At 36.4% G+C, this 27,492-nt stretch overlaps 1 protein-coding gene across 1 annotated transcript in view; it reads right to left on the bottom strand.

The window, feature by feature from the left end:
• The window catches only part of LOC123314085, a 33,363-nt gene extending 7,728 nt beyond the window's left edge, over positions 1–25,635 (bottom strand). Inside the window, exons 1-6 of the mRNA XM_044899199.1 lie at positions 25,444–25,635; positions 18,617–19,065; positions 16,039–16,338; positions 8,527–8,956; positions 8,109–8,408; positions 2,336–2,782 (exon numbers count right to left, since the gene is read on the bottom strand). Of these exons, the coding sequence (XP_044755134.1) occupies positions 2,336–2,782; positions 8,109–8,408; positions 8,527–8,956; positions 16,039–16,338; positions 18,617–19,065; positions 25,444–25,635 (2,118 nt within the window). The remainder of the gene's footprint in view (positions 1–2,335; positions 2,783–8,108; positions 8,409–8,526; positions 8,957–16,038; positions 16,339–18,616; positions 19,066–25,443) is intronic.
• Between the last annotated feature and the right edge of the window lie 1,857 nt (positions 25,636–27,492).

The following is a 27,492-nucleotide window of genomic DNA, read 5'->3' as shown; positions in this document are numbered from 1 at the left end:
CAGTTGATGGCATTATTAGTTTCTCGAAAAAAGACGACATGAATGGTACATTCATTTTCCTCTATCTCGTTGGGTTAAGAAGTTGTAGTTCAGGTATCACCAATTTTGCCCACCCTGTACACCACCAAAACTAACTAATATTTAAATATAATGTAAATATTACAAAACTCTTGCCGATTTTCGTCACCAGCTCTCAAACTGTAAGTACAGTTTTTTAGAGTTTGAGGGTGTCTGGCAGGGGGTTGAAACCATACTAAGTGTCCGGCAATGGAAGACGTCATTTTAAATAATATTTTAATGAAAATATCAAAAAACTGACCTTTATACTTCAACGTAATTGAGGTCTTGTTTTTTACATCTTTATTACCTGTTCCTTGCAAAGTAACCACTTCCCAAACTACATAGTCGACCATAGTTCTTACCTGTGTTGGTGACGTGTGCAGAGAAACATTCAGGTTTTATGAATGTTTTCATGATGTGCGCCTGGCTGTTGCGGGCTCTTGGACTATTTGTACGGGCAAATATTATTTATTGAGTCATTATGAGTGAGTGGACAAGAGACATTCTAACCGGGAAATTCTAACCGGCTTTATAGAAGTTTACAGAACTATGTAGTACTTGCTTATGGTAAATGAGATCAATATAATATACGAACAACAATCTGAAGAATTGCGCCTATTATGAGCTGGTAAGGTATTGGCAGGACTATTTTCCAAACGTAGATCGCGGTTTTGTACCACAAAAGATTCAAAATATCCGAGCTGCATTTCGGAAGGAAGCAAAGTAAAAGAATCAAGAAGACGCGGCAGTTCCTCCTTGAGTAATAGTGATAATCATCCGTATCATCTCGTAGCTCCCTCAGAAGTAGCATATGACTTGAATCGTTTCGTCGCGATAACCAATTCTTCACCTATTTTCTTCTTCCTTTTTCTTCCGTTCAAATTTCGGAATAACGATGACAGCACAAGCAACAGCGATCCGTTTCTTGCTTCGCAATGAAAAAACTCACTTCGTACTGAAAATCTGATTATACATACTACGGCTACATCTTCAAAGAAATGATTTCGGTAGTGCGTTGGATGCATGCAGTGGCTGCACATTGTTAAGGGGACTAAGTTATCAGTTTAATCATTCATAATAAATGAAATCAATGAAATTTAAAAGAAATCACTGATCAAAAAAATTATACCTACATAATATGTTCATCATTGTTTATTGAAAACGGGATATGTTAGTTGGTTTAGGCCCGGTACTTTCACGTGCGAATAACTAACGGCCGGTTTCATAATCAAACCTGAAGTCCCTTTAATTTTAAAGCCTCCTTTAACCCTACTAAAAATGACAGTAAAGGAAGCTTTAAACTTAAAGTGACTTTAAATTTGATTATGAAACCGGACGTAAATTTATTCGATAGATAAGTCTTATTCATAGAATAAGTAAAAATGCTGTCTTTTCACTGTCAGATTTGTCTGAATTTTCTCGTAGTAATCCAGAAAAACATCTGGGAAAAATTCCCAAAGGAAAATCAGACATTAACAGCATTAGCTGTTTATTGTGAAAATATTTTCTATGAAAAATGAGAGCTAATTGGAATCTTCTACAGCTTTCAGACCCCGTAGTCTTGACAATTGATTATTTTATACATTCGAAGCTGTACTTTCTTGTTTTGTGATGAATTAGCACCACTATTCACTCCATCATATTCAATCGAATCTATTCAATTACCACTATTTCATATGAAATTTCGAATAATTTTATTGAAGATTGAAGTTAGATTATGTTTCTATAAAAACGTTTTCTATGTTCTAAGTTTTTATCATAACGTGTATTTCGAACTTTTTCTGCAGCTTTGCGCCAATGAAGATTAGTAAATCGGGATTTCAGTTGGTGCAAATAAATTTTAGAATTAGGCGTTACCAAAAAATTTGAAGTCCGTCCAACTAAGCCTGAAAAGTTAGGACGAAAGGACATTAGTCAAGTCAAACATAGAGTTGAGACTCGGTAGATCACGATTATTCACGAGTGATTTCGATCGGCTTATATTTTTTCGTGTTTAGTGTACCTGACCTAACAAATGTCGCTGGATACAAGAGTGGTTTATCCATTTTTTAAAGTTAATCTATCATCTTGTCCTTATATGAATCCTGAATTAGATCCGTCGGCTTAGCACCAAAAATCAGTGTCGTCAGATGTTGTAACCGACGCGACACGCCACTGTTCGACACGACGATAGTTCTTCGCACCACAGACATAACCCTGACCCTACACCGTCGTATACAATTTGTTCAAAAAAAAAAAATTCAGTAAAATTGAAACATAATTATTTGATACTTACTCGAAATCTTCTATCAGTCAATTTTCTCAGTGTTTGGACTCCTGCTATATTGATACTTTCTACGGAGTGAAGTTCTGACCAAATGCTATCGGTTCGATAGCCATATTTTAGTATATCATTCAGAATGCACACGGTTCTGTCAAATGGAGCAGATACTATCTCGAACTTTTTAGCATTTTCGTCTTTCGGCAAATTGGCGAACACGTTCAAGAAATTTCTTAATTCATTGTTCAAATCTTCCCTTTGTTTCATTCCTGTAAGAATTTTGATTAGCTTAGCAATTGCACCTGATGCACGTATCTCGTATAGTGAGAGCTCGGTGTCCTCAAAAATTCTTTTTATGTTATTTAATGGATCGCAGTAAGGTGTAGGACGTTTGGGTTGGGAAGGAAGCACAGCAGTTACGGCTGCTTCCGTCGATCTTATGCGTCTCACCAAATCTTTCGCCTGCAACAGAAAAAAAAAAGCTGAAATTATATTATATTGAAAATGAGCAAGCGAAGCAATCGAACATTTTCTCTCTACATACAACAAAGAATACTCTCACATGAAAAATTCAATGCAAAATCCCACAATCTGTTATTATAAAAAACAGAAAAAACAAGCTTCAATTGCAATGCCACTTGAAAATATAATAGCATGTGTATCAATAATTTTGAGAGGGAGCCCTTGACCTATATTTTTTATTGCACATTCTAATAATACTCAGCTTGTCCAATCACGCCAAAAGCCAATTCCAACATCTTTTGAAACTTATATTAATTCAGAGGATGTATTGTTTTTCTTTTCTAGTTATGGGTGTTTTTCAATAGAGAAAAATGATAAATGTTTCAGACACCCTCATATTGATGAAACTGAGAGCATCCTACCCTGTGACTTTCAAAGGTTACTCTCAAACTTCTAACTAAATTATTCATAAAGAAATTTTGCGTATTGCGACAAATATCATAAAAGGAGTTTCATCCCAACATTTCTCACCACTATTTTTACGTAAATTTTTTTAGTCAGAATTACCAGGTGTATCGTGTAATCATCGCTCATCCACTTTTACATGCACATAAAAATGGACATTAAATTATTGAAACTGAGATTATGGAGAGTAATTTAAATGTAGATGTACTTGATCAACTAACTTTGGAATTAGCTGGTCTAGCCTGTTCTGTACGCCAACGCTACCTAGCACAAATCAAATGCGCTCCAAAAAATGGCGCCTGCTCCAGAACGTGTTAAGTTTGTAGTGCATGTGCCACCGAACGTTTCCGCTAGTATTTTGTAACAGTTGCCCAAAGGTCACGTCCGCTGAATGCGGCCTGTAATTCTCGATTTCAATGCGAGAGGAAAAAACCGACTCCACTTCCAATACATCGATGGATTAGAGAAAAATTCAGGTTCAAGAATGAAGAACTTACTGCAACTCAATATGATTATGCACGGAGATGTAAGGGGAAAGGCAGCTTTTAAATACCTTCTAACGCAGCTCCCACAAAAAGATGGATCAGTAGAACAGGACAAAATTTGTATCCGGAAGTAAAATACCCTCCCATTCGGATCTCCAGGGGAGGGTGCCTGAGCGCGTGAATCATCGTACAACCACCAATGAAAAGCACATAGCTTTTGCAGCATGGAACATCAGAACCTTGCTAGACAACCCCAGGGCCGACCGACTAGAGAGACGTACTGCCCTAATCGATAAGGAACTGCAACGTACATTCATTGCAATAGTTGCCTTAAGCGAGACACGCTTTTCGGACGAAGGTAGATTGGAAAGGCTTGCCGGAAGGCGAAATCAGACAACATGACGTAGGCTTTGCCATTGGAAACTACCTGGCCGCCAAACTAACCGAAAATCCAGTTGGCATCTCAGAACTTTTAATGGCCAGTATAAGCACCCACTTTGAACTCCTCTGACAACTTAAAGGATACCTTCTACGAAACACTCGTTGCTACATTAAGTAAAATCCCAAAACGAGAACGAATTATTCTCCTTGGAGACTTCAACGCCAGAATGGGCAGAGGTCGAGACTCAGAACTGTGGCCGGGAATAATAGGGAAACACGGCACAGATAGCATTAATTCGAACGGAGAACGTCGCTGGCTCTTTGTGCAGAACACAATCTATGCATAACGAACATTTATTTTATTACGAACATATATTTTATTACGAGACCCAATTCAAGGGGTACCTGGCGCCACCCGCGCTCTAAGCATTGGCATACTCTCGACTATGTGATCGTGAGAAGAAAAGCTCTGAAAGAGGTGTTGGTCACTAAGCCCAGAGCAGATCTGGAGTCAAAATTGCAACAATTACAGTGGCGTATCGTTGGTTAGCGTGGCCGGAAAGATACTCCAGAAGATTATGGCTAATCTTCTGATTCCAATCTTAGAAAAGATTTTACCTGAATCCAAGTGCGGCTTTCGACCAAATCGAGCTACGGTGGACCTAATTTTCACACTGCGACAGCTGCAAGAGAAGGCCCGTGAACAACAATCAAGGATCTATACAGCCTACATCGATTCAAGTAAGGCCATCGACTCGGTGAATCGGAGGACGCTATGGAAAATCATGGCCTGCCTTATAGTACCCGAAAAATTCTTAGCAGTGTGTAAAAGCCTTCATACCAACAACACCGCTAGGACACAGCATAATGGTTCTACAACCGACCATTTCTAAACCAACTCTGGCTACGTGGCTACGTGTTAGCGCCTTTACTGTTCAATATTTTCGCCATAGCTGTCTCGATAATCGCTGACATGACTATGCCTGTAAGAGGTGTTGGAATAAGATTCAGATTTGATGGAGGCCCAATTTACCTGAAGCGCCTCAGAGCAAAAACCCGTTCGAAGTTTATCAAGGAACTGCAGACGACTGCGCACTTATCGCTAGCAGCCCAGAGGATCTACAAATAATGCTGGACACCTATAAACATATATACGAAGCTTTAGGTCTTAGATCAATATCGACAAAACCAAAATCCTGGTAAGTCCCCCAGAAAACCTTCAAACACATATCAGCCTGGAAAATGAAACCCTAGAACAGGTCGAGCAGTTCAGATACTTGGGAAGCTTCATAAATACTAGGGCTAACCTAGACACGGAAATACACAACCGTATCAATTCGACATCACGGGCATTCTGGAAGCTAAAGGTCAGAGTGTTTCAAAATCACGACCTCAATCTGAAGACCAAGACAGCTGTTTACAAAACAGTTGTCCTCCCAACGCTTCTTTAGGGAAGCGAAAGCTGGACGCCTTACAGGCGACATATTAAACAGCTTGAACAAACGCAACAACGTCATGTAAAACAGATAATGCACATCAGATGGTTATACAAAGTTTCGAATGCAGAAGTCTTGCAACGCGCGAGTTGTAAGACAATTGAGACTCAAGTAACGAGTCAGATGGAGCAGCCACATTCTGAGGATGCAAGACACCCCAAAATAGCTCTGTATGGAGAACTGACAGAGGGAGCCCGGAAACCAGGAGGCCAGTATAAGCGGTTTAAGGATACACTACAGCTGTATTCGGGTTCGGCTTTCGGACAGTCCGAGAATGGTTCTAGAACTGCGCAGAGGATTTTATACTAGGGCGCAACAGTTTTGCGCAGTTTTAGAACAATTCTCGGACCGTCCAAAAGCCGAACCCGAAGAGACCATACATCAATCCGTAAAATCAATTAATGCCAATCATAACTAGGAGCAACTAGCGTTAGACAGGTCACAGTGGAGGTCTATGGTGCACAGTTATAATGGAGACTCGAGAAGAATACAGCGGCGGCCAGATCTGATTGGTGACTATCCATGCCCGGAGTGTGGAAGTATCTGTAGGTCACGGTTGGGTTTCTTCAGTCACAGGAGAGCACACAGTCGTAATTAGCCCTAGGAAATTATAAGTCTGTTCTTTTTTTTTAATGTCTTTTTGTAGATTTATTCCCAGTAACGGGATACAGCAATGAATGAATGACCTACCACTACTTAAGCGTTGCAGAGCATTATTGAAAATGATTTTGTTTGTTAGCTATTATTTTACATTAAATTCTGAACCCAGTTGAACCCGAAAAGTCCCATTTCCTGCCCTTCCTGAATGACACCGAAAAAATGAAAGGGGTGATTCTTTGAGAAAAAAGTGAATATTTGTTATGAAATTTTTTGAAAAACCTTCCCCTGGAAAATTTACACCCCTTTGAAGGTTAACAAAAAAATAAATTTTTTCATTTTCCCCGTATATTAGGCTAAAGACACGAAATTTGGCCAGTGATGGCGAATTTTCAATGCATCACTGGCTGTTCGTGAAAAATGTTAATAACTTGTTGAAAACATGATTATGGCTCTGCCCTGAAGAAGCAAATATATTTTGCGAAAGGTTGGCACTTAGCTATGGTTTGTTAATCAACCCACGAATTCCTAGTTCCCGTTAACCAATAGAAGTTATAATACCTGAAGGAAGTGAACCATCATAGATTATAATAAATGTTGGAAGTGACTGCGTTCAGCTTCCATACAAGCATATACTCTTCTCCTCATAAAAATGCGTGGGTGATGAGATGTTCCTGGTGAATTTTTTATCGTTTCACGCCCTGCTACAATGTGGTTTCGCAGATCATCGGTTTTTTCAACCAACTTTGGTATACCAAAGATTTCGGATATCCCCATATGCATAAATCCGAACGATTGAAGTCAGGGGAGCGGGCTGGCCATCAAGGCCAGCATGTATAAGTACTAAAATGGGATGGTGCACCGTCGCGTGCGTAAACCATAAATGTTTCCTAATTTGAAGGGAACCTCTTCGAGAAGAACAGGTAATTCTTCAAGGAGATGACGATAAGAGACAACATTTAAAATTGTAAAAACAACGGAAGGGCTTACATTTAGGATACGAGCTATTTTCCTGGTACCAGTTTATGGAGATTCATCAATTAAGTAAGGCTGCTTCTAGAGCTGCTTCTTTTTTAAAAATTATTATGTTCCCGCAATCATTGGTGAAAAGTTGTGTTTGATGAGGGTAATCTGAGTTGTGGATACTCTTCATCATAAAGTCTTTGTGCTTCCAATGCATTACCGTTAGAACGACCGTATGAGAAATGAATATCTGCTTTTTCTAAATTCGAATATGTATTAATATTTTCAATCAAATAGTAATAGTACTATTCTCTACAATATACAATCATAAAACTTGTGAAACAATAAGAATAACGGTAACAGAAAATGACAGTGCACAATCCTAGTATCGGTATTATTGTTTTTATGATTGTCATTGCAAAGTACAAACCAATAGATATTAAGGCAAAGCACCCTCTTGCTAGCTCATCTTTTTGAAGATGCATTGCTTTTTTTTCTCGGAAATGCCTAAGTTGTCGAAAAAATTTGAAGAAAGTTAGTTTATGAATTGGGCTTTTCAGCCATGTTCTTTTGAAAGGAAAATTTTCATCCAAAAAGAAGTGAGAAAAAATATAATACAGGTTAACTTTTTCAACCCTTTCTGAGCATACTTCAGGGTTGAAAAATTTCCAACATGTGTGATTTCATTGACAAATGATATTTACCACGTTTCGTGTCTTTAGCTTTAAATACAAGGAAAATGAAAATTGTTAATTTTCGGCGTTGTTGACATCTCAACAACACCGTGTTCCCATCGGAACACCCTGTATAAATAGAAGAACGTCAGAAATCTTCAATGGTGTAATGGATTCTACTTCTTTCATATTTTTGAAAACTCATGCAAAATAATGTGCAGTATTACTTCCAACCGTAAACGTTAGTTTTACCAATACAATTTACCTGATTCCTGAAAGGGATTTTCGATTTATCGTCAAGAGTGGTTTTTGTGTCTCGTCTCTGTGGAGGTTTTATCAGTCGAGTATTCACTTTTGCTGCATCTTTTGGTGGCTTCGGTTGTGGTAGATTTTCTGGTAGTGGATTTATTTGTGGAAAGTGTGGCAAGTGTGGCAGACATACTTGCATATATTCATCCACGTATATTGTTGTAGAATTTGTTTGTGTGGTAGTTTCTACTCTTATTTTTCTTTCTTCTCCTGGGAATTCTTGATGAACTGAAGATTTATCAAATGCCAAGTATTCCTGCGATAGAAATATGAAACTGAATAATTTGCAAGAATAATTAAAACCATGAAACATTCGTCTAGAACTGAATGGCTCCAGGACGAGAATAGAAAAGCCGTTGCTGATGGTGACTCACCTCTTCATTTTTTTCTCGGAATGCGTATTCCACTGTAGGTATGACTCCTTCCTTTCTGCAGGGCTCTTCATATATATCAGGAAATATTCTAAGGAATTCTGCAAGTGTTTGCATCGCTACTATTCCATTCTCACTGTCCTCATACTTATATATGATCTCGGTCAAATGTTGTACAGTTCCCACAGGCGTAGAATTCGCAGTGATGGGCATGATTCTGTCATGTTGCGTCCTAGTTATATTCATGACCAGAGACAGGAGGGCCTCCAAACACTGATATCGCTCAATGTCATAGAAACTATCATAAATTCTTTCATAGACCAACAAGTACGCGAAATGTGCAAAATTGGTCTTCAAACGGTATCCCCTACTCTTCTTGGTCTTCTCCAATTTAAGGACCTCATACACTTTATGATCCACGTATCTAATTCTCCTGAAGCAATAGAAATGTTGCTGCTAATTTTGTTCAAAGTCGGAATTTTTAAATTTCGACTTCAAACTCGGAATTTTATTTAGTTCCGATCTTCTGCAGGGTGCTCTACGACGACGTAGATCAGTTCCTACAATACAGTTTGCTTTTTTACAAATATTCAAATTCATTTAATACTAGGTGTTCTCACATTTATAATGAATGGATGATTATGTACATTTACCTGTGCCTATGTAACGACATATGGGAAACTAGTTTTTATAAAACATTCTGTATACGAGAAATGACCGAAGCCGTCAGGGAACAGCCTGTATAAGATTTTCATAATATGTACATACATACATTACATATGATCATGAAAGGAGAGCTGAATAATATCAACGATGTATTGCTGTATAAATAACAATCACATTCATCATAAACGTACGAACACACAATATAAATGAATTTCAGTATTCATTAACAGAAACACATTATTGCGAAAGCAAAACCTCTCATCAATCCTTCTTTATACATGGAGAAATAATCTATGCCGTCGTAGAACACCCTGTACATCTAGCATGTATCGGTTTCGAAGTGAATCAAATTCCGACTTCAAAGTCTGAATTTTACTAAATTCCGACATTGAACTCGGAATTTTGTTGAATTTAGACTTTGAATTCGGAATTTTATTAAATTCCGTTTAAACTCGGAATTTAACTGAATTCCCCATTCATTGATTTAATCTTGTTCATAGAAATCATAATACATACATAATACATAATAATAAATCATAATACATACATAATCATAATACATAATGCAGAGTGAGTCATCGACTCGTACAAATATTTCAACAGCAGATTCTTGAGGTTGAAAGAAACACTTTTTTCCTTGACCATTTCTTCCGAATCGGTTAGGTTTAAAAGATACAGGCTGTTGAAAAACCATAAAAAATTATGCTTTAGTTCTATCTTACAAACCGTTTCTATCGAATGAAATGAATTTCGGAATATAGTTTTTCCATTTATTTGATGAATCTTTTTCGAACACTGGATATCACCCACGTCTTCCGGTTTTCTCATTATGACCATTATGTACCTACCATAAAAATAACAAAAATTCAAAGAATACAAAACTCTTGAGAATAAGTTGGGCGCTATTTAATGAATATTTGAACGTTCTGTAAAATAAGTATTCCTCATATTATCTCGTATAATGCGCCGTTTTCGAGTAATTTTATGTTCAAAAATTGAAAAGTATCTGTGAATATTCGGAAAGTTGGGAACTTTGGCTGAATATAACTCAGTTTGAAAGATCCACAGATGTATGTAGTGTCATAGATTTAGCTTGTTATTTCGAAGGGAATTTTGTTTTTCCAGGGGTGGCATAGCTCATAATGAAAACTTAAAATGGCTATATCGTTTTATCAGGGCCAAATAGGAAAAAAATGGTAAAGGAAAAAGTGTTTCTTTTGACCACGACAGTCTACTGTTAAATTTATTTGTATTTGTCTCCACGACGCTCGAGTAAAACCCGATTTAGCATCGTCGACTCCCCAACTACTAGTTTGTTTTCGTAATATTATCGTATTTTAGGAGAACACTAATGACGATTACAAATTATTACCCAATATACAGTAATATGGCTCAATGCTGAATTCGTATTTCAAAAATAAGGAGCCGAATTCAAGCAGTTGGAAATATCTATTCAGAATTAAATTTGAGGCTCGTGCCCTCTTTCGATAGATGATAGATATCTGGTGGCCTAAAATGGTAGCTAAAATCCATTTGCGCTTGCTCTGTATAGTTCATAGCTGTTGTGAACCACTCTACGAACAAGCCTATTGATACTCTGGCGAATTGTCTATCAATCCACAGATAACAGAGTATCAATAGGCTTGTTCGTAGCTACCATTTCAGGGTAGCTAAAATCCATTTGCGCTTGCTCTGTATAGTTCATAGCTGTTGTGAACCACTCTACGAACAAGCCTATTGATACTCTGGCGAATTGTCTATCAATCCACAGATAACAGAGTATCAATAGGCTTGTTCGTAGCTACCATTTCAGGGTAGCTAAAATCCATTTGCGCTTGCTCTGAACAGTTCACAACCGTTGCAAACCACCCTACGAACAAACCTAATATAGATATCGATTGAAATTTATTCTGGGAGGATTCTGCATTTCTTAATAAACTTTTTAGGGTTTTCACTCCCCATCTCTGGAACAAAATCAATTAAAAATGAAATAAACTATTTGCTTCTGCTTGAATTCTTGCACTAATTTGTCAGGAGCAAATTAACTAAAAAAAATTGTTGCCTGACAATGAACTGAAAATAAATAACGTTGAAATTATAATTTTATGTTGTAAAGTTTCGGAGTCTATATCAGACTCCTTCATCAGACGAAAAATCTATTTTCGAAAATCTTCTGAATTTTGGCTTTTGTTTGACATTAATTGTCAAACGTTACAACATAAAATCATAATTTCAAACGTTATTTTCAGTTCATTGTCAGGCAACAATTTTTTGTAGTTAATTTGCTCCTGACAAATTAGTGCAAGAATTTACGCAGGAGCAAATCGTTTATTTCATTTTTAATTGATTTTGTTCCAGAGATTGGGGGTGAAAACCCTAATAAGTTCATTAAGAAACCCTATATAACCTAGAAACTCTCATATTCTTCAATGCGCAAAAAAAAACTATGTTTGAAGTTGATACTAGGTATACTCTAAGGCCCGGTACTTTCACCTTCGAATAAAGACACTGCATTGTAGAAAATGTAATAATTCCAACTAGAAGACGAATATTTCGTAAAAATTACACAAAGAACAATCATACATCCATCAGACTCTAAAAAATTCTACCAATAATGACGTACCGACATTCGATCTATATTCGTATTTGAAAAATAAACTCTTTTTCTTAAGTTTCAATGACAGATTTATTCGATGAATAACACTATCTGAAAGTGAAACAATATTTTTACTTATCCTAAGGCCCGGTACTTTCACCTTCAGATAAATTTTATTCACTGTCAATAAGTATCTGTCGAATAATTTCATATCTGAAGGATACCTTATTTCGGTGCTTTCAGATGAAATAAGACACCGCATTGTAGAAATTGTCATAATTCCAACTAGAAAGCAAATATTTCGTGAAAATCACACAAACAATAACCATACATCCAGAATCTAAAAAATTCAACCAATAATGACGTACCGACATTCGATCTATGACAAATAAAATCTTGTTAACGAGTTTCAATGACAGATTTATTCGATGAATAACACTATCTGAAAGTGAAAAAACTGCATTTTTACTTATCCTAAGAATAAGACTTATCTATCGAATAAATTTAGTTATTCGCACGTGAAAGTATCGGGCCTAAAAATAATACTTATCTATCGAATAAATTTAGATATTCGCAGGTGAAAGTACCGGGCCTAACTGAGATCAGAACCCTTTTAGAATTCCATCGAGAAAAAAGCTGGGCTTGTAGTAGAGTGGTTCACAACGGTTGTGAACTGTACCGGGTATCCCAAATTGCTGGATTTTGGCTGTTTCTGGTACTTCTGGACTAGATAGGTAAAAACTTTGAAAGGAGTCCAGGTCTCGATTTCCGAGAAAAGTCCATAACTGAAAACCGTTTCACGATATCTTTATTTGTCTTGAAGATATGACCAAATTTTGATATTTTGTCGACTTCGAAAATGTCGACTTCTTTATTTTCGAAAATATCCAAAAACGGTGAAAACTTTCTACAGGCACTTTTTCATTGGAAATATGATACCATATTCAACTTTTTTTTATCTCTTTACTAAGGGTGGAGAAAAAACAACTTCGTTATTTTAAATACGAATGCATTCTTTTTTTGGTTTCATATCATCAAAAAAAATAATTAGCTTTTCAAAAATATAAATATATTGATATATTACTTCCTAACACAAGGTGGCGGCGCTACCATGTCATTTGCTTCGTTCTATCCTTGTTCTACCGAAGGAAGTCCAATGATACTCTCTCGTTTTATTTTGTTTTGCGTTGATATCGAATGTCGATAAACGAGTTCAAAATATGAACTGGTCCATTTTGTCAGCTGTTAAGGAATTTGTGCTTTACAGTTCAATTTTCGTCAACATTTCAACAATATAGAATAAGGGTTCTAAGGAGGATTTACTGTTCCTCTTAAAGATAATTTCCGTTTGACAACTTGAATTCGTGAGGGGGATAATTCAATATTATTTAAAAAAAAACACAGTTGATTGGTGAAATATCCAATATATTCAGTTGACGGAAAGGGAATTTTCACTATATCTACTCAGGAAGAATATTTGAAGTAACAGACTCGAATAGATTTATGTATTTCTGATTCTCAATAAATGCTCATCATTCACATTACGTATTTCCAATACAGTTTCTTTGAAATATGGCTGAAGTTTCCATAAAACTTAGGTATATCGGTTTCATAGACTTATAATAACATGGACTCCGCCTTTTAGAGAGAGGTCGGTAGGTTGAATAAGATGGAGAGTTTGTGGGCAAGCTGTCAAAAGGTTATAGAACACAAGTTTATGCGAAAATTTTCTTTAATAAATTTTCAACAAGCTTCCGAGAAGACACATAGGAATTCCATAGCATTCCTTCGAAATGAATTAAGGCCAAAAAATATGTGAGTTTCATTCAAGAATAGATGTAATGAAAATAATAATCAACGTATCAACACCTTGTGGACAAAGTCTGCGAAAATTGTAAAAATTTTCCATAATAAATGTTCAACAAGCTTCCGAGAAGGCAAACAGGAATTCCTTAACATTCCTTCAAAATGGAAAATATAAAAATTATGTGAGTTTCATTCAAGAATAAATATAATGTGAATAATAATCAGCGTATGAACACCTTGTGGGCAACGTCTGCGTCACATAGGTGTTTATATCCATCATATGATTTTGACATTGCCCACACGGAATCAGTTCATCTCTTTCTTATTCGATTAGAACGCATAAGCTCTTCTCTCTTTAATGCACCCAACCTCTCGATCTACTGAAAAATCACGTGACAGTGAGTCCATGTATTATAAGTCTATGATCGGTCCCGAATATTCGTTCATCTGATTTGGTTCTGCTTAAAATTCCAACAACACCGAATTCTTAGCTGTAGCTCTTGATTGTACATACAGAAAACAGAACTTACTGAACGACATTTTGAATAAATGAATGTTCTACACCCCTTTCTCGAAACTAATACATTTTCACACACCAATAAAATAGCTTATAAATACAACATATTCGTACGTCGTAGGAAAGTATTGAAATTATTTTCAAATATCAAATGACAATGCTCTGTCAAATTCTAAACAGCGCTCCTACAGTGGGAAAAACGAAACTGATCCCATATCCCCACGAAATTAAAAACAAAATCGAATCAGTGAATACACCAGAGTTTTAGACATCTTACTCAAGGCAAAATCACCATTTCAGTAAAATTTGCATTTTTGATAGAATTCTATGAAACCATTGACCACAAAATTGTCCACTACCCATGAATCCCCATCTCTATGATACGAATTGAAACTTTCCGTTCATATAAGTTTAAAGTTATATGGATATAGATGAAGTGCAGATCAATAGTGATGGGCTATTCAATAGACACAATGAACATTATTGATCAAACCAAAATGAAAATATTTGTAGACAAATAAACAGGCAAGGACGGTTTGGATTCAATGTATGGCTTGCAATTGTGAACGGAAGATTTCTGGGACCTAAAATATATGAAGAAAATTTGGATACGCGGTCTTATTTGAATATTTCAGAGAATTCTGTTGAGGATTATATTGACGAAATTCCTCTCAGTAAATCAAGGTGGCTTTCTTATCAGAAGGATGGCGCACCTGCCCATAATTCGCAACGAACTAAAATCAAATGGAATAGTTTATTCGAGAATCAGTGGATTGGAACGCATGGTCCTATTGCCTGGCCAGCAAGGTCACCAGACCCCAATTCTTTAGATTTCTTGGTGTAGGGAAATGTAAAAAATAAAATTTTCAAGACTCCAGTCATTAATAGGGCTGATTCAGAGCAGAGACTCAGGAACGCCATCAGAGACATTTAACTAGTTATGCAGTTGAATTCAGTGAATTCTGTTAGAAGAAGTTATATTAAAATTTATCATAGACATTCTCTTCGATATTTATTCCTATTCATGAAAATCACGAATTACATGATTTTATTGAAGTTATAGGTGTTTCAGCTAACAAATGAAATTATATGAACGAAAAGTTTCAATTCGTATCATAGAGATGGAGATTTATTGGGAGTGATCAATTTTGAGGACAATGGTTTCATAGAATTCTATCAAAAATGCAAATTTTACTAAAATGGTGATTTTGCCTTGAGTAAGAGAAAATATATCAACATATTTATATTTTTGAAAAGCTAATTTTTTTTGGATGATATGAAACCAAAAAAAGAATGCATCCGTATTTAAAATAACGAAGTTGTTTTTTCCACCCTTAGTGCAAGAGAAGAAAAAGTTGAATATGGTAACGTATTTCCAATGAAAAAGTGGCTGTAGAAAATTTTTACCGTTTTTGGATCTTTTCGTAAAAAAAGAAGTTACGGCACATTTTCGAAATCGCCAAAATATCAAAATTTGGTCATATCTACAAGACAAATGAAGATATCGTGAAAAGGATTTCATTTATGGAGTTTTCACGAAAATCGAGTCCAGGACTCCTTTCAACGTTTTTACCTACCAGAAACAGCGAAAATCAATCAATTTGGGATACCCTGTACAGAGCAAGCGCAAATGGATTTTCGCTACTCTAAAATGGAATTGCTTGCTCTCTACAGTTCAAAACCGTTGCGAACCACTCTACGAACAAACCTGCTATTTGTTCCGTACACTGGACGGATTGAATCGAAAACTGAAGACGGCTTGGTACCTAGCTAAATTTCAAAAATTTGTTGAATCTGGTTCACACAATGGAGTAGCCGCCGTTAGGTTGTACTAAAACCTAAAACATCTAGTCACAGACACGAACTTAATATATCATCTAGAGTAAAGTAAATTTCAATCAACTCTTCCAGCTGCAAAATAATCACTCACCTGAATATGTAGGTCGAATGGTCCAGATATGTCATATCGTTAACAGAAACTTCACCTATTGAATCCGATTCGATGATGAGAACTTGTTTATTTCTGTCCGTTGTACGGTTTCTTTCTATCTCGTAATTCACTATAGGTGTAAAGGGAATCCAAATAGTGTCAAACTCCCTTTGCCATTGCAGGGTTTCGATATTTCTGATTGCATTCCGCCTAAGCAACTTGTTATTGTTGTATTCTTCTGGTAGATTTGGCAGCAGCGCCCAAACAAGCGTGACCAGATCCATTTTGTGAGTCTCGGCGCTGAAAAATACCATGTACTTTAAGAAATTCCAGAAAACATATTAATTTCGATCAAATACTGGAAATACTCCATTTAAGTATGCGGCATACATATGAGTGTTTCTCATCTTAATAAATTTCATCCATTTTGACGTTAAGAAACGACATTATACAACCCATATCTAGCACCAAGAGTAAGTTGATGTTTATCCATTCAGTGAAATAAAAAAAAACTGAAATCCAAAGTGAAATAAAACGGCAGGAGAATGACTGGAAAAACGTCATCTCACTCATCTGGCTGTTGTTGCTATGGATTGATCAATGCGCAAGCAACAATCAATCAAGTATATTGCAATTTATGGCTATGGTGAATTAGCCAAATAAAATAATAGTTATAGTAAACGACAAGAACCACAATGCATTTTTTCAACAAGAACCAAAAGAAAAGATTCAAATTGACGTGGAGTAACTGATGCCCGTTTTCACCAACGATCCCTAAATTTTAAGGAATACCTAATCCCATTTAAGTGACTCCTAGCAACAATTTCGTTTTCACCAACGTATAGGGAACTCTTAAGTGCTAGGGGACACCCTAAATTATACCTAAATGCCCGAAAGTAGATCCCCTATCGAATCCCTAATAAAGTGACAGCGGATTTTGACATGTCTACGATACGAAAAAAGAATTTTTTGAGAAAGGGATAATTGTTAGTCGTGAATTTGTGGAAATGATCCCTCTTCGAAATCCCAATCATCAAATTTTGAGGGGTTGTTTTGAGATTTGTGTATTAATTTGAAAACACGGTTGTTTGGGAAGTGATTGAACTAAAAACCCCTTCACAGTGATATCTTCTAAAGACCAATTTCTAGCAGATGAACAATAATATTTGAGAGCTCTCAAGAGTAGAAATTACTCGAATACCATAAAGCAGAGCTTGTTCTTAGGAATACATAGAAGCAGTTGTGTTGAAATTGTGTGAAAAATTTTGAACATATACAGTTTATGAAAAAATGCAGTCATGTTGAAATTTGGCGATTCTTTATATCTCGAGGAGGATGTTAGGTGGCACCATATAGAATGATTTGTATGACTATCAACGCAAAGGGAATATTGCATTTATGTTTCTGTCTTTATGTGATTTATTAAAAAAAAAAAACTAGTACGGAACTATTTAATTAAGATGAATATTTCTTCCTATAGAAAAAAAGTTGAGTGAATTATTATCAATAGGAAATTGAATATTTGGGAAAAATATTGAACAATATATAGAAATCAGAATTTTTTATTGATATGCTTGAGGAGAGTACTGAAAGTTGGGTAATCGACATTAACACTTCACATAAAAACACTTCAACTGTTGTTGAAATATGCTTCAAGTGTGTTTCTGAATATACCATTCAATCCAAGAAAGAATATACAACTTTGTTCTATTCTCATCTTTCAATCTTCACATTATATGAGCACATTCTGGAATACATCTTTTCTTCTCATGAATCTTTCCATTTGGAATATTTCATATAGTTAACTGCCGAGGTAACTCCTTTTTTGATCTAACTTTTTGTCAAGATTCTGTCAAGAATTTGGTGTGTACTGAACTTTATTATGAAATGAATTTGAATCATTTTTCGAAGATATCCACTTCCACTTTCTGTTTTTAGAACTACAACGACCGGTCAATGTCAGGAGCACAGGTATGTTTTCGAAATACTGTTGAAATCTGATACGAAATACATTTCTTTTTAATTTATTATAGGGAAACAATGAATATAGGGCACAGGACATTGGAATATTTCAGGAGAATATAAACGGAAATCTGTTTGCAAGTCATAAAAAATCGTGCGATTCGGTGAACCATTACGTCTGTACCCTCGTAGCCAAATTTCGTAGCTACGAAATCCATCCCTTTCCTAGATAAGTTTTCCTTAACAAAGTGTACCTTTGTGCGGTGAAAACGAATTTATATTGAGGACAGAGTTAGGTACTCCCTAAAGCTAAGGAATACTTAGATAGGGGCTTGTTTAGGGATCGTTGGTAAAGACGGGCATTAGAGTATCCGACAACCGATTCTTCTGCAAAGTGATGATTTCTTTCATAGCACATCAAACAGCGAACTAATTCAAACGTGCAGAGACTTTTGCATTGCTTTCTTGCCTCTCGTTAGTCAGTAATACTTTGTCTGAATAGTATTCAGTTATAAAATCAGATGTTGAACTGTGTGAGCATTTTTTCCGCAGAACACTAAGAAACTCGTTCCAGTATTTTTTTAATATTATTAGAAATATGAATAAAAATACTTACGATGTATGCCATTTCTCGTCAAGGTCTAACAAAGTCTTAGCAATTCCCATTTCCATAAGAGCCTGTGAGGCAGAGTCGCTATGAACTGCAATAATGGATAAAATCTCTATTATTTTGTGAGTGTCAGGCAGTCCAAAAACATCTTCTCTCAGCATTTGATAGATTTCCCCCACAAAGGAGGGGGAAGTGAAACCATTGACTAGATCTGGATCATTCATAACTGCGCCGTAAATATTTCGCACATACGAAATTATATTATCCCTGAATTCGACATCTTCCTTTTGATTCGTTCGCGGCAAATCCTGGAAGAACTTCGTGAGGAATTTCTGCACCATATGAGGACGTTTAACATTGATGATTCCCTTGCTCTTAGACAGCAAAAATAAAATATTTCTTCGTGTTTTCTTTGGCAGCAGACCATGAATTCTAATGCAAAATTCCAGTACTTTCTGAAAAGATTAAAATCGTGATTATCGGACCATTTTGAGGAAATGTTCATAGTAGAGTCTAAGGCCCGTTTGCACCAATACCCCTTAAAACGACTACTTAACTAAGTGTCGTTTAAAGTTGATGGACGCTTAATTTTATTCCCAGTTCCTCGACTGCGAACAATGTTCGAGCAGCTTGTTTTCGGCATGGATATAAACTATAAAAATTATAAAAATATAAAAATTATAAGCAGCTGCTTAATTTAAATTGCATTGTTATAGAATAAGTGGCCCAATGTTACAACATGAAAATAATAGAAAGCCAACAATAAGAGAAAAAAATTTCTTTACATTATTCTCTGACCATATCATTGCAATATCATATAATTAACATGCTTTTCATTTGCTGCCACTATAAATACCGTAATACGTCTTCCACTTACGATTACCAATACTAAAAAATAGTATAAATAGATATTGATTGGGGCTGACTTGGACAGTGTCAAACAGTGCCCCGTAACACAGTTTCATACGGCAAACCGTATCAAAATGTCGACTGTGTCTTTTAGGTCACGGTTTAATACTTAATACTCAATAGTGATTTGTAACTAAACATTTAATGAATAAAGGATAACTTCTTACCTAAATATAATACGTTCGGAAAGAAATTGAAAATTTTTAAACGATTTCTTGGGCACGGTACAAACTGCGGCATAGACAATGAGCTTGAGAGCTTGATAAACGCGTATAACAACATCATAAAAGTGAAAGACAGAGACGGTGATAATATGTGCATTGTAACAGTTTACCCCGTGTAACATTGTGCCCCATCTTACACTACATCCTTTATTTTGAACAGTTCAACCTTCCATGAAAAACCTTCTTTTAAAAATACCCTGTAAATTTATTCAGTTTGTACCTGAGAATATAATATAAGTGGTCCTTTATTGACCTATCTCGCTTATGCACTTTACACTGAGGCTAAAAAATAAACTGATGTTTTTTCAGCCAAACATCAATTTGAATCAGAGAATTATGGAATTATCTATATCGAGAGGAAATCTCTTTCAACCTCAAGAAAGATTTTTAAATTAAAAAATAATGACCGATTTTCAAAAAAAGATTTTTCTCAAATATAGGGTCTTCCTACATTCTATATATACAGGGTGTTTTCAAAGGTGAGGTTCTTTTTGACAGAAGGTAGAAAGCATCGAAATGAGTCATTTCACCAAAAATTGTCTATATGAAATATTCAAAATGACTGAGCTACAATCCCTAGTGGTTCGACAAAATTTAATTAAATTTCATGTACGGGACTCTGGAAGGTGACTCCAGCATCAGAAAAACGAAACAAAACGTGAACATATTATGGCTTATGGCTTGACCAAAGATTAGAGAGAATCTCAAATTTTTCTAATCTTTGGGCTTCACAATAATTGAAATTAGCCATTTCATAAAATCGTGTTACTAAATAATGAGAAAAATTCGGCAAACCTAAGTTGCCATTTTCATTCCCACGTAAAAATCGAACTAGCCAATATCCTAAACTATACGTGCATTTGCACGAGATAAGTTTTTCCCCTTGCTTTGAGATGATTCTGATAAAAAATTATCTGGGATCGTATTAGGATCTAAACTAAGCAGCAAATAAAGTGGAACAGCTGAAATATTACCAAGTTTGACTAGTTATAACTTTGACATCACTTTAATGATGTTCGATTTTGACCCCGAGATGCAATGCTTTATCTTTCGCCTATATGCCACTGGCACAGGGTAATTTTTTTTCCAATCTCTTCTTGTTTTATAGGGTGTGAATGTAAAGCCGAAAATTTTCGTTTTTTGAAGAAGAATTTGAGAATATAAGAGGTGGTTACAAAGCTTTTTTGGATGCTGGCTGGATTGTTAGGTCAACATCTCTGGATGTCTTAGCCACCTTTTGGTCACAAGGCGTTGCTATGGAAATATCGCCATTCTGGGCAATCACTTCTTTTTCTCGAGAGTCTTGCTATAACTTCAACATTTCTGCGCAATTCTTAGTCTTTAGGCAACTGGTCCGAAGTATTTTTTCATCAAGTTCTTCTTGTTGTACAGGGTGAGAATAAAGATGCGACGCATCTTTTGGCTGAAAAGTCAGAAACACTGAAGGCCTTAGGAATCTCTCCTATTGTATATAATAAAGACGAATTTTTCGAGAAAAATGAAATCTCATGCAATAGCCATACAATATCGTTATTGCCACATCCACGCAATGTATAGAGAAAATGGGGAAAACGTCCAGACGTCATGGCTTAACAATCCACCCAACATAAAGAAAATCTAAAGCTACATTCACAATCAATTCACGGGCCGAAGTGCACTTCGGCACGGAAGCTTAGCAGATGGCGTTTTCCGTTACCATTCACAATGAAATTCAAGACAAAATTTCTTGCAAGTTGCAAACTATCAATTTGGCAAGGAATTTCGTGCCGGCTATAGATGATGCTGATGCTTATGTTTGGATCAGTTACATTTTTGATTCATTTGAGTATTTGGTTCCAAGATTATTGCGAATGGTAAATTTCGTGCCGAAGTGCACTTCGGCCCGCGAATTGATTGTGAATGCAGCTTTAATAAGAACCCCAATATTTCTAATCAATCTTTCAGAACACTTCTGAAACTACTCTCAAAAATCTCGAAGTGGCTGAAAGAACTTGCTTGAGAAAAATTACTAAGATCAGACACCCTAACAATCCGTTTCACAATCCACCAAATCAACTTTTGTATGAAGCAACAGAAATAGAGCCTATATTGTCAAGATTGCGGGAACAGAGCAAAAAATTCATCAAGGGGATTACTAATAAGACTATAATAACACCACTAGTGCACCAATATGACACAAAGAGCCCACCAAAGGCCAAACTACCAGCACTACCAATTTATGAACATCCAATATCATTGGAATAATTTTTTTTTTATACAATGGATACAATTAATAAATTATAAATGTAATTGGCAGGAAGACTTCGGTCGATAGCCATTTGATGATTTTTTTATTATCAATAAGGTTAATTTCTCTCTCTCTCTCTCTATTTCTAAATTCCTATCCGAAAAACTGAAATTTTTCGCTTCTATATGTTGACACCCCGTACAATAACAGGAAGTTGAAAAAATACACCCTGCGCCAGTTACCCAAAGATTAAGTATGGTGTTTCACGTTACTGACAAAAAATTCACATCGGCGAAAAAACGTCGGAGTTTCAATATAAACAGGTGATTCCATAAAATGTCGTTATTTCTATATAGGGCGCTCTAATATTCTCAAATTCTTCGCCAGAAAACCAAAATTTTTGTTTACATTCTTACATTTTGTGGGTTGGGGCGCGGCATCAGAGAATCATTTGAAAAGATTGCATATAGTTCAGCAAACAATTCTGAAAATAATGTTACGGAAAGAGCGTACTTACCCTACTGTTATTCAAGGTAGCACACTTATTAGATCTTAGTTAGAAGGTTGTACTTCTCTAGAGTAGTAACATTTTATTTCAAGGATAAATCTTACTTGGAACGACAAAGGCCATCCCACGGGTATCAAACAAGAGGTCTTGAAGCCTCAAAATTGAAAATGAAACCTGCGAAGAACACTGGTGGCCTTAAATGTCTTGCATTTTTGGGGCCTAGATTCGTCAATAGTTTGCCTGAGACGATTTTGGGGGCACCTTCTTTCAGGTGCTTCAAACGTAAAGTGAACTCATTTCTGCTTGGCGATGGCGCACATGTGGTGAATGATTTTTTCTCGAATTGAACTCCACCAACTATACAATAGCTAAGTAAAGTAGCAGTATAGATTGCTTCCATTCTTTCTGTTTTTTTTTATGATGTGTTTGAAAAATTATTTCCATTCCCATAGACAGCGTTGAGCTTTATGGGTTTTATTTTGTTTCATTTTTTTTTAGTGTACTGAGTACTGTTTGAAAGAGACAAAATAATTTAGGAAGAAATTGTATCCTTTTGTACACGGTGGGCAAAATTGGTGATACCTGAATTACAACTTTTTCAACCCATCGAGATAGAGGAAAATGCATTGCACATTACGGTCGTCCTTTTTCGAGAAACTATTAATGCCATCAACTGCATTACTCTATCTTCTTTTGATTTCGAGTAATAGGTCAAAATTAAAATTTCAACTTTGGTCATTATCTCCATTTCTGTTCGAGCTAGGATGTTGAAATGAAAACTTTATACAGACACTTTTTTGACAGCAATCCAGTGGCTTACTATGATTTTTTCCAACAGGTATATTTGCTGACCTATATCATAAAGATGTACTTTTTTCTTACGGAAACAGTAGTTTAAAATGACTTAGAAAGACTGAGGGTGATGCATAATGTATTTCTGAAACGATAAAAAAATGGTGATTCTTCCTAAGTCATTTTGAACTACTGTTTTCATAAGAAAAAACACAACTTTATGTTATAGCTCAGCAAATAAACCTGTAGAAAAAAATCATAGTACGCCACTGGATTGCTATCAAGAAAGTGTCTGTATAATGTCTTCATTTCAACATCCTAGCACAAACAGAAACAGAGATAATGACCAAAGTTGAAATCGCCTAAGTTTAAACTTTGGCCTATAACTCAAAAACAAAAGAAGATAGAGGAATGCAGTGATGGCATTATAAGTTTCTCGAAAAATGACGACATCAATGGTACATTCATTTTTCTCTATCTCGTTGGGTTAAAAAGTTGTAGTTCAGGTATCACCAATTTTGCCCACTCTGTACACTGGAGACAAATAAACATAAGGACTATAGCCTTGCGGCTTTCACACTCCCCTTCAGAGGAAAATTCACTTATCCCAGATATCTCAGATATCAAAAGGATTAAGCTCTGTTGGAGCCCTTACCAGGTTTTCGGGCTCGTGGTGGTGGTCGGGACCGGGTCGCTCCTCGCCTCCCTGCTGTCGGTTGGATTCCTGCTCCACCCGCACTTCCTGTCGGAGCAGATGGTGTTCCTTTTGCATTTCCCCATTTGCGTACAGTTCTCGCCGTTCCGAGCAGTACCGCCTTCTGCATGACTCTATAAATATTTTCGTCCAACTGAAGTTTCCTCAAGTTCTCTAGTAGTTTCTTCGGTATCAGGCCTGTAGATGAAATGACAATAGGGATGGTCTTGATATCTTTCAGCTTCCACTGTCTTCTGGTTTGTTCCTCGAGATCTCTGTATTTTGAGATTTTTTCAGTGTGCCTATCTAGAAGATTGTTATTATTTGGAATTGCCACGTCGATGAATAGTGCTCTGTCCTCATCCTTATTGAGCAATATGAGGTCTGGTCTATTGTGGGTTATTTTCCGGTCTGTGAGAACCGTGCGATCCCAGTAGATCTTGTGATGCTCATTTTCCAACACAGCTTCCGGATGGAAATTGTAATAAGGAACCTTTTTCGAACTTAGAAGTTGGTGTTTTGATGCCAATTCTTGGTGAAGAATCTTGGCAACAGCATCATGTCTATTTTTGTACTCCGTGCCCGCGAACTTCTGACATCCCCCGGTGATGTGCTGGATAGTTTCATGTGTTGCACAGCCATAACGACAGCTTTCGTCCGCCACTGAGGCATCCTTGGCGATATATTTCATGTAATTTCTTGTTGGAATCACCTGATCCTGGATGGCGAGTATGAAGCCCTCTGTCTCAGGAAACAATCTTCCGGAAGTCAACCAGTAGTTCGACGCAGATATGTCGACGTAATCATGGTTGACCTCGTTCTGGTGCCTCCCATGCAAAGGTTTGCCAATCAGTTTCTGCATTTAACTTTCTGCAGAGTGTTCGACGGTTTCCAAGTGATCCTGTTGTAGCTTTAACGGTGTAGAACTATCAGCAACACAAACTACTCGATGGAGTTCTGACGAAGCACCCTTGCTCAGGAAATATTTTCGAAGTCCTTCAATTTCCTGGAACATATGGTTGGACAAATCAACAATTCATCTACCCCCAAGATGTCGTGGCAGCTCTGTCCGTTCTATTGAGCTTTTGGGGTGATGTTCATTGCGTTTAGTCAGCATCGTCCTTATTTTTCTCTGTAAAGCTGCTAAATTATTATTATTATTATTCACACCCTGTTCGACAAGAACAGATTGAAAAAAAAATAACTCTGTGACAATGGCAAATAGGCAAAGTATAAGTGTTTACATTTCGGGGTGAAACATTATCATCAGAGTAATGTCGAAGTTATAACTAGCCAAACTTAGGTAATTTTTTAGGTGTCCCTCTTCATTTGCCGCTCAGTTCATTTCAGTAAACATGTACTTATAGGTGATTTTCGGTAAATCGCTTTATTTTGAACAGTTTTATCTTCTGTTAAAAAAAGCCCCACCTTCAAATACACCCTGTATATATTTTTTTTTTCGAGGTATTTAATACTTACGAGACTCCTACGTTGCGACAAACCGTAATCGGGAGCGCCAAGCATCACTAGATCCAAGGAAACTTCTATTATTTTAGGCGGACTGTGTCTCTTGCAATTCATGTATAGCACGTCCATGCAGACATTACCATCAACCCGTACTGTCGTGTTCTGCTGCAAATGCTTGAGGAAAATGACTCCATTGTGAATCATCTGAAATTTATAATGCGATTTTAACTCCGTCCAACGTGATAAACATTGATGTTTTGTTATATTCACACCATTTACGAGCTTACAACGTAGGGAAATTGGTTTTTTAATAAGCTCGTACACACATGCTTCAAAACGCAACCTGTATTGAAGTATCAAAAATAATTATAATAATAATATGTTATTTATTAATGGCACCACCATACAGGGGGAGTATTTGAATCGTTCAAATATTTTAACAGTAGATTCTCGTGGTCAAAGGAACCCTCTTTTCTATACCATTTTTTCCGATTGGGCCCTGATAAAACGATATAGCGATTTTGTTTTCCTAATAAGATGTGCCACCCCTGGAAGAACAAAATTAAGTTCAGAATAATAAGCTAAATCTATGACACTACACATCTGAGGTTGTTTGAACACAGTTGCATTCAGCCAAAATATCCGATTTTTCAAATTTCACAGATAATGTTTAATTTTCGAACATTACTCGAAAACGGCGCATTATACGATGAAAAATGAAGAATACTTTTTATTTTATGATACTTTCAAATATAAATTAGACAGCGTCCTACTTAGTTTCAAGAGTTGGGTTCTTTGAATTTTTGATATTTTTATGGTACGTAATGGTCATAAAGAGAAAACTGGAAAATGTGAGTGATATCTTATGTTCGAAAAATATTCATCAAATAAATGAAAAACTATATTCCGAAATTCATTTCATCGATAAAACTGTGTGACAAAGAAAGACAAATAATGTACATCAGATGGTTCTCCAAAGTTTCAAATGCAGAAGTCTTGCAGCGCTCGAGTTGTATAACAATTGAGACTCAAGTAACGAGGGCCCGACTCAGATGGAGCGGCCCCATTCTGAGGATGCAAGACACAAGACTCCCCAAAATAGCTCTGTACGGGCAAATTCACAGAGGGAGCTCGGAAACCAGCAGGCCAGTAGAAGCGGTTCGAGGATATACTGCATCAATCCCTAAAATCAGTTAATGGCAATAGCGTTAGACTGATCACAGTGGAGGTCTCTGGTCCACAACTATAATGTAGACTCGAGACGAATACATCGGCGGCCAGATCTGGTTGGTGACTATCCATGCCCAGAGTGTGGAAGGATCTATAGGTCACGGTTGGGTCTCTTCAGTCACAGGAGGGCACACAGTCGTAAGTAGCCCTAAGAAATTATAAATTCGATCGCATCGATAGTCGGGTTTTTTAGTCTTCTTGAAATTTATTCCCTTGGTCTCAAGAATCCACTGTTAAAATATTCGTACGAGTCAAAGACTCAGCTGTTTGGAACCATTCAAGCAGGTATACAAACATTTCCATTGGCATCTTGCTCACAATTATTGTAATATGTAAATACATGGCACTGAAACCAAAAAACTGAGGAGTTGCAGAGAAATTCAAAATAACTCTCTTCAGGAAATTTACTCTAGTAACCCTAGATATATCGCAAACATAAATGTGTTACAAAAGAAATTGTACTGAAAGAGGCAAGAGGTCTGGATTCATAGTAAACCTTATATTTCAACCAAAGATGACGATGTTAAAAATTGTGTTAGGATCTTTTATTTATTCTTTTTCATTTCCTCTATCAATTTTTTTGCAGCTATTTTGAACATATATTCCATCCCGAATATTACCCAGGTGACCAGTAACATATCTGTTATGTTTTCTGGGGAGATCGAATGGGGAACTTTGTTATGTGTTATTTTTCTGTAACCATTACGTGTCTGATACGATATTTGGGATGTACCTGTGCTGTATCCAAATTATATCCACAATTTGTGAATTTCATGTTTCCGCTCCACGATATCTACGTAACATATTTGTAACATTGTTCTTTATTTGCCA

Source organism: Coccinella septempunctata, chromosome 5 (genome assembly GCF_907165205.1).
Source record: "Coccinella septempunctata chromosome 5, icCocSept1.1, whole genome shotgun sequence".
Classification (NCBI taxonomy): Eukaryota; Metazoa; Arthropoda; class Insecta; order Coleoptera; family Coccinellidae; genus Coccinella; species Coccinella septempunctata.
The sequence above is the reverse complement of the archived record's forward strand: the minus strand, read 5'-3'. Positions and strand labels throughout refer to the sequence as shown.